Raw genomic sequence first — 9,053 nt, 5'->3', positions numbered from 1 at the left:
TTTACGGACAAATCTGTACTGTTATGGAACTTAGTCTGGTCTTTTTACGGACAAATCTGTACTGTTATGGAACTTAGTCTGGTCTTTTTAACGGACAATTCTGTCCTTTTACGGACACTTACGTTAATCCGAAAATAGAAAATGATGTACATTTACATAGGATATTCTTTGTACAATTTACGGACATCAATCTGATTAAACCACAAATATACAAATATAACATGTTTATTTGTATTTCTTTTCTTCAGTGTGAACAGTGCAATTAAACATTTTTTCTTTAACATTAAAGTGCAATTAAACATTTCTTTTTCTTTTTTTAAACATGCCCAAAGCACCCAGACAACACATTAACCGCCAGGATTAATGAATTCACCTCATACAGGAAAGGATTTCCCCTGTTTTACGGCGTATATCTATTCTACGTCCGAGCATAGACATGGTAACGCCTGTCTTGAATGTCCTCAGATGCAAGGGTACTCCGTGGTGGGAAATAATACAAGTAAAAGAGAATGGCAACACGCGACAGTAACTTGTAACTTTAATTTTTGTAGAAGAGGCAAACTAATAGTTTGTGCCGTTTACTTTGATTGAATAATTGAACACGTAGGCCTATGTACTATCATTTGATTTGGCTGTGTTCTAATACTAAAAAAGATCAAGGGAAAAGAGACCTTTTTACAGTACAATAATGTTTAGAGTTTACAGATGTATACAAATAAACAGGCCAACGGCATAAACAATATTAGTTTGCCTCTTCTGCAAAAATAAAAGTTACTGTCACGCGTGCCAAGCTGCCATTCTCTTGTATTATATATCGTATTATTTATTTCCCACCACGGAGTAACCTCACGCAGCAGACTATCCGGCAGGCAGGGCGTTACCATGTCTATGCTCGGACGTAGAAAAGATATACGCAGTTTTACGTTTTGAAAAGCCTACACTTGTGACTGTTGGCATCACGATCATAAACACTATAAAATACCCTTTGGCGTGAGGTCCTGGGCGGGTAATGTGTTAGTACTATATAGTTGCATTACATTTCCATCATAGAAACAATAGAACACAACTTTTATAGACATTTCCATATAATAAAAATATACATTCAACTGTAACACATTTCTCTTAAAACTTGTACAGGGATCGTTTGCCACTGCCTTCAAACTACTGACTCACCCGCCAGTGGGGAATGAGGAGTCCCCTCCAGGAGGATGTAGAAAGTGTCCTACACCTCCCACTCCTCATTCCCCACCGACGGGCGTTGCCCCAGCCTGTAGGAGAAGATGCAGTGACAAATATCACCCTCCCCACCCAACTTCCCTCCCCTGAACATGGGGGATTTGAACTACATTTGGACAGGTACTTAACCCCTGCGCCACCTAAGTGCCATAAAAAAATTTAAGAGCTTTCTGAAATGTAACATTTCTCTTAAAACTTGTACAGGGATCGTTTGCCACTGCCTTCAAACTACTGACTCACCCGTCAGTGGGGAATGAGGAGTCCACTCCAGGAGGATGTAGAAAGTGTCCTACACCTCCCACTCATCATTCCCCACAGACGGGCGTTGCCCCAGCCTGTAGGAGAAGATGCAGTGACAAATATCACCCTCCCCAAATTTTTCAAAACACAATAAAATACATGTCCTTTGTCACAGCTTTCAAACTACTGACTCACCCGTTCAGTGGGGAATGAGGAGTCCCCTCCAGGACGATGTAGAAAGTGTCCTACACCTCCCCACTCATTCCCCACTGATGGGCGATGCAGGAGAACATGCAGTGACAAATATCACCCTCCAATGATTTCAAAACACAATAAAACATATCAATACAGCAATCAACTAAACAGCTTAGTGCAACAAAATAGGCATTTCTCACCTTTAGAATACTCAAACATCAGACTAACATTCTGAGATAGATAATAGTTAAGTTCTGTTTGGGGGGGCAGGTACTTCACCCCTATGCCCCCTTAGTGCCATACACATTTCCATTTCAAAACTAAATAAACAGCAATGCTGTTGCATTCTCACCTTGAGAAAAACATTGTTACAGACTGGCAGTCTGACATACAAGAGGTAGTGTGTGTGTGTGTGTGTGGTTGTGCGTGTGGGTACACGCAGTCCAAAAACCTCACATGTTCCATACGAAGTCCTTCATTGAGTCACAAACTTTGACAGTCTTGAATCACAAAACATTGCTCCATCAGACTAACTGTCCTTTGTCAGACAGTAGGTGAGGTGTGTGTGTGTGTGTGTGTGTGTGTGTGTGTGTGTGTGTGTGTGTGTGTGTGTGTGTGTGTGTGTGTACAGTCCAAAAACCTCAAATGCTCCATTGGAAATCCTTCAGTTGAGACACAAACTTTGACAGTCTTGCCGGAATGTGCCGTTTTTTCCCCTGCTGTTCTGCCTTGGACCCTCTGTCTGGATTGATTCCGAAGAAAACTCTAAGGAAACAGAAGAAATCTTAGCTACACATAAAATAGATGAAACTGAAGTAAAGAGTAACAGACACAGTTGAGATACTTTAGTTAGTTGATGGTGGTCCTTGGCACAAAATGTGCCAAGTAGACAATGAGATACAATATGGAAAACTTGACCTCTCTTAGGCTAAGGGCAGAGCAATATGCAAGGAACTGGAAGAAATAGACATTGTACTGGACTATGACCAATTTGGGCTTTGACAAGTATGCATGTCAAATAGTGACCACGAGGTGGCAACATAGGATAGATCTTTGGTTGGGATTTGCAGCCCTTAGCTTGAATGATGTAAAAATTGTACTGGTAATGAAGGGCAACTTTATTTGTTTAATTTGGGATATTGGCTCAGGGGTAGAGTGGCCAGTAGAGCAGCTGGATGGGAACGGCGAGGTTCCCAGTTCGATCCTGTGGGCTCCCCCAGAGTTAGTGTCAAAGTGTCCTTGAGTAAGACTCTGATGAACCCCTAATTGCTCTCAATGAGCAGGATGGTGCCTTGCATGGTTTCCTCGGCCATCATGGGTGAATGTAATGGTGTATGAATGTGTGTGTGGATGTAATGTAAAGCGAGTTGGATAAAAGCTCTATATAAACAGGGCTGCACACAACTTTTTTGGTCTAGTACTCAGAGGAGCACCTGGAGAAGTTACTTGGCTCTCCAAAATGCGGCGACCCGTCTCGCCGGATGGATAATAGAGGGATGCATGAATATAATAACTTATAGAAAAACTATATTTATTGGATAGGTGGGGACTGGGGAGTCAATGGAGGGTATTGCAACTCTAGATTCATACCATTATTAAAAAGAATCTAGAGTTGCAAATTGCAGCTAGGTCCATGTGTGGTCCAGCCCTAAATGCATATTCTAATAAAAACAACTTAATACTTCCTAAGGATAATATGAGCATCAAAGCAATATTTAGGTACTTTAAAAAAATATATATATATAAAAAAAAATATATATATATATATATATATATATATATATATATATATATATTTAAATAGCCGATCTACTAGCTCACAACGTGTTGCGGTCTTGCGGAGGAGACACGTTGTGAGCTTGCAGATCAGCTATTTGTTTAACATACACGGCGAAGCATACATCAGGCTTCCCTTTTGTTTTTACCAAGGCAACGTACAGTCAGACTCAGACAGTTAGACACACATGGCTCCTCGGTGCAAAAACAAACAGTGTACACTTCCCAGACTTTACGATAATAAGGGACAGTATGTCGGGACACAGTGTTGTCATGTTGATACGCTTCATGTTGTGCAGGCTGCAGCAGCAGTGCCAGTCCGCAATGCTTTGCACTCTTCCCACTGTCGGAACTAAAACCTGTACCCGTAAAAAGTCAGTGGCCGGTGCCTAGGCTGTGTGAGACGGCATCGCAAACGAGCAACTTGCTCCAGCACCCGGAAAAAAAACATAAGCACAGCGGCGAATGGGAAGAGTGCAAAGCATCCAAAGCATCCCCTTTTACAACTTGTAAAAATGGCCAGTGCACTTGTGCAAGACGTACTTTGAGTGGCAGTCGGTGGGAAATGCTCTCGCTACAGATTGTACTAGTATTCTGGCCATAATCATTCTAGGCGGCCCCAGCAGGCGGTACGCAGAAGCGCTTCCCGGCGCTTGATTGACAGCGCAGAATTAATTTTGACGACGCATGCGCACTGGCGTAGCGCCTGTGTGCAGGTCTGTATATAAAAGCACCATTTAGCATTTTCATCATGTAGATAAATATCTTGACCTGTTGAACATGGACTAAGAATGTTTTTGGCAGGTTATGTTTGTAATCAACTGGAACTCTGCACAAGTAAGCCTTGCAGAGCCAAAATAGCAGATCTACAAGCTCACATTGTGTTGTGACGCATTATGACAGACAAGAATTCAAATAGCCCAGCTATAAACATTACAAAACCATGTGTTGCTTACCTTTGCACAAACTCCAGCGTCAACGCCATCTCCTTCGGGTACTCGATGTTGCAGACATAGAACAGGGAGAAAGCATAGGCGAGGGCCGCAACAGGGGAGGTGATGTGGTCATTTACAATGACCTGATCCACAGCCATATTGAATTGCTGGTCACCTTAAACAGATTATCACAAAAAACGAAATTAATTTAAGAAATCACACACCCACGCACAAAAGAAAAATAGAATAATTGCTGTGATTTCTGGTAATTAGTAGTTTTTGGTAAGAACAAGCAAAAAATACTTTGAAACGCTATTCAACATTTTGTTTCTCAGACTTGTACATACAATTGAGTACCACAGACGAAAAACAGTCTAAGTCCAAATTTCAGACTGACCCCTCCACGAAAAGGCCTTGTTGTCCTGAACCCTTATCTATCATTTATATATTATGGATCAATAGTGTGGACTTAGACTGTTATTCGTCTGTGGTACTCAATTGTACATAATTTAAAGATGTTGCCCCTAATCTGCATATACCTTTTCATCACAACAAATTGTCTTAGCAGGAAAACTAAAAACAAATGGAGCATATATACCAAGCTTGCTGGGATAACTACTAACCTCTGAGTAGGATGCATGGGGTACATGGGAGATCAACATCGTTGGAGTCCTGAGGAGAAAAATAAGATGAAGATACACACATGCATTTGATGATTTTACGTTTCCAATGTACACAAACAGTGTCTGAATCAGAGGTAACGACTAAGCATAGAAATATTACAGGGATTCTCAATATTTTCTATGATTCACACATTACAATATAATTATGTTGCAGTATGTACATGTGACAAGTTTGACAACCCCAAAATTTGTTCTCAGTCTAAATGGGTTAGACTTAGAGTACCAGCAGTGCAAAGTGGATCAACTATGATACGTATAGTATCACTATCTATACGTTGACTCAAGTACTGTGGTTGAGTATTTCTACCACCACTGGATATAGATAATTATGTTGAGATAATTTCCTGGGGTTTACAATCCATAACACTTACCTCATTTTGGAAGAAGAGGCGATCAGGGTTTTCCTTTAAGTATCTAGCAATGCCTTTGATCAGCTCCACTGGACCATCACCCAGCTTCAACCCTATGATTGATTGAATACTTTATTAACAGTTCATACCAATTATACAGAATACAACATGTTTCTATATCTGTGGTGCTCAAAAGTGTAAACTGTAAAGACGAAACGGAAGTGGGGAGGAGGCTCCACTTCCGCTTTATATTTTAATCATGATAGAACTTCCGTGGCTCCAGACTGTATGAGGGAAGCATTTGGAAATTGCAAGAGGCTACAGTTTGGCAACGTGAGACTACCACATAAGCAAAGATATTAGTGAATAGGATGACATACAATAGAAAATACATATTCAACACTAGTAGCAATAAATGTATATTGGGGAAACAGGGGTGGGGTGGGGGGTAATTTACCTTTGGAGTCGAGGAAGTTGTTGATGCCCGATTCTTTGCCGGAAAGTTCCTCTGCCAGCTTGTTGAGTACCGGAAAGCCAAGGAGTTGAGATGCGTGTTCAAACAGGTGAGGAGCTTCAAATAAGAATGGCCACTCTTCCTTCATGACCTTGACATAGGGGTGGGCGATATGGAAAAATACAATATCACGATATTTTTTCTAGCATTATCACGATACATGATATTATTTCATGTGTTTAAGGTTATTGTTCAACAAAGCCATCATTCTACAGAAGTATAAATTAAGGTATTGCAAACATATACGATATCTGTGAATATCACGATACGATATTCATCATCATACACAGACCCTTACCAGGACACATGTTCCATCGTTTATGGCTTCACGCTGGATGGGATACGTTTCAGTCATCAATTTTCTAACAGATGACTCCTAAAAATAGAAGAAATCCAATAGATTGTTTTATAAACACACAAACACATATATCTCCGATCTATAAGCTCATGTTTCCCCATTGTGAACTTTATAAATGACTTCTCAATTACTCCATTAACCAAAAGGTAATCCATAGTTACACAATAATCACCAATTAAATAATGGATGGTTGCAGCCTTACCTGGTGGCGATCATGGGTTCTGAAGGCACTTTTCAATTCCTCTTGTTTAGACTGCAGGGCTGCTCTACACTCGGGTCCCTCAACAGCAGGCTGCCACTCCACACATCCGTAACGATCAGAGTATCTGGACCTTTTCCTTCTTGGAGTGTCACCCTCGGCTGGCCTCATCCCGGAGGTTGGATCTCTCTTCATATTTTCAACTCTGTTTTCTAGCTGTTGAAAGAGAACTGAACAACCGTCTGACGCAAACGGCTTATTTCCAAAGGGCTCTGTCTCTTGGAAGGAGAGAGGATATTTATCAATCATCTGCTGGGCGACATCCCGCAGCTGTGCTCTGCTAGGTCTCTGTCCATGATGTGTACAGACGATATCATCCACAAGCAACCGAATCATGTCATGTCTTTTCTTCGTCGGTACCCATTTCTTTGAAGTGAAGGACTCCATGACTGTGGAGGGCATTTTGTGCCATGGCACAGAATATGTCTGACAGGATGGGGAGCCTGCTGGTGTTGTCGTCTCAGGTGGTGTTGGGGGCAGGACTGGCAGGTCTCTCTGTGGCAGAGGTACAGATGTTGGGCCGCTTGTGAAGGGTGTTGAAGCTTGTGAATCTATGGATAACATAACCACCTCATCAATATTACCATTAATATGCTGGTTCTCAGAGTCCGGTTGGGGAACACCAGGGGCACAAATGGGCCATTAACCAATTAAGACCTGAGCCCAGATTCTACAAAATGTCTTCCAAATCCTGACAGTTTTCTGAAAAACATATCAGTGGTGCTAAAACTGTTTCATGTTAAGGACCCACAGAACTATCTGTATTTGACCGTGGACCCCCATCTGAAAATGTGTTGTTCCAGGGACCCCCCCAGAATCAAATAAGAGTTAAAACCGTTTGCTGTGAAAGAATACATATATTCAAAGATTTACACACGTTTTCACAACTTTTCAAAATAGCAAATCTACAAGCTCGTAGCGCGGCACTCAGGGCCGCACTATGAGCTTGTAGATCTGCTATTTTCCCAACACCTAAAGTTTAAAATAATGGTTAAAAGCTATACGGTGACACAGACACGTGCTCAGGTCTAAATGGGTTAAAGGTCTAAGGGTCAGAGTTAAAGGCAAAAAAGGTTATTTTGGACCAATAGTGCTCCTCAGAACGGACATTGAGAATTGCATTAAATTAAGAAAACATAACACAGAATGTGTCACAAACCAACAAAGTGTGAATTTGCCATTTGTGTACAAATAGAACCAAATGGACCCTTTACATGTACAGACCTGTAAGGGTCCATTTGCACTCAGAGAGTGTACACATGGAACCAAATGGACCCTTACAGGTCTGTAACTTTGAGTGTACACATGGAACCAAATGGACCCTTACAGGTCTGTAACTGTAGGCCTACATAATATGGAACCAAATGACCTTACATGCAGGTCTGTAAATCAGTGTACATACGGAACCAAATGGACCCACAACTCTGAATGTGTACAAATGGAATCCATTTGGTTTCATTTGGACACCGTATGGGGTTCTTAAATTAAAGTTTGCAAAATACTAGATTATACAGACATCAATTTTGTAGCCTATGTGTACTAATGTGTGCAGAAGAAAAACTTACCAGTTTGGAAAGCACGGACGAGTCTTCTGCACTGAATGACAGACAGAGTGTTCTCAAGGTCCGAGGCTTGCACATCGATGAGGTCATCCACAGCTGCAACTCCTAATTCCTCTAACCTGGCCAGGAGTGCATCCATCTTATCACTACTAAGTGATGGCATGGCTTTCTTAACCAACTGTTTTACAGGCTCCATGTTGGCATGTGTTTCAGAGGAATGAGCAACCTCCCACCTCTCTGGTATGAAGAAAGTGGATAATATTCTGTAAATTTTTCCAGATTTTGACAGCTGAACAAATCAGAAACATTTTCATCAACTTCATAGACTCCAAGCTCAGGAACCCAGCTGGCCGTTTTCCCCCGTAGCAAAAGTAGGACAGTGGTTTCATTTTTAATAATAATGCTCGCTATTTGTCCCAACTGTAGTTGTCCTTTAGTATATCTCAGTACAACAAGCATACCATTTTCATATGACGTGCCTTTAACCTGGACCTTCTCTGTGACAACTGCGTTACTCGAGTTAATTCCGAATTCGTCAACTGCTGTCCTTATGCTTCGATCATACAGCTCAGGATAGAACTTGGTGGAGTCTGAAACTTGAACCTGGGGGCTAAATAAACTACCACAAGCCTGATAAGCCTGAAACAACTGATGTCTATCAGCAAGTGACTTGGTTACATTTTTGAAGTTTTTAGATGACCTGATACATCTTTTAAAATATGAATGCTTAGATTCAAAACGCATGGTCCAAGTATGTATGAGTGGGCCAAAATGTAAACTCAAGTCAGCATAGTGAAGCAGATAGTGATGCTTCGGTCTAAGTCTTACTAGTGGGAATAACTCTTTCCTCATTTCAACATAGTCTTGGATCTGCCCCTTCATATAAGCAATCTGTGGCTCTGAAAGGCGAGGTGCACAGACATATTCAACTAGCTCCCTCAGGAG

At 41.3% G+C, this 9,053-nt stretch overlaps 1 protein-coding gene across 1 annotated transcript; it reads right to left on the bottom strand.

The window, feature by feature from the left end:
* Positions 1–2,312: 2,312 nt before the first annotated feature.
* Positions 2,313–6,301, bottom strand: LOC306919215 (uncharacterized protein; the record flags this gene model as incomplete). Its single annotated transcript, XM_079532035.1, has 6 exons — positions 6,228–6,301; positions 5,873–6,020; positions 5,437–5,528; positions 5,006–5,054; positions 4,404–4,557; positions 2,313–2,436 (listed from the first exon to the last, which is right to left on the bottom strand). Exons 1-6 carry the CDS (start codon positions 6,282–6,284, stop codon positions 2,313–2,315), a joined length of 624 nt encoding a protein of 207 aa, XP_079388161.1. The 5' UTR covers positions 6,285–6,301.
* Between the last annotated feature and the right edge of the window lie 2,752 nt (positions 6,302–9,053).

Source organism: Electrona antarctica (assembly GCF_951216825.1).
Source record: "Electrona antarctica genome assembly, contig: scaffold_798, whole genome shotgun sequence".
NCBI classification, from domain to species: Eukaryota; Metazoa; Chordata; class Actinopteri; order Myctophiformes; family Myctophidae; genus Electrona; species Electrona antarctica.
Note: the sequence above shows the minus strand (reverse complement) of the source record. Positions and strands in the feature narration are given on the sequence as shown.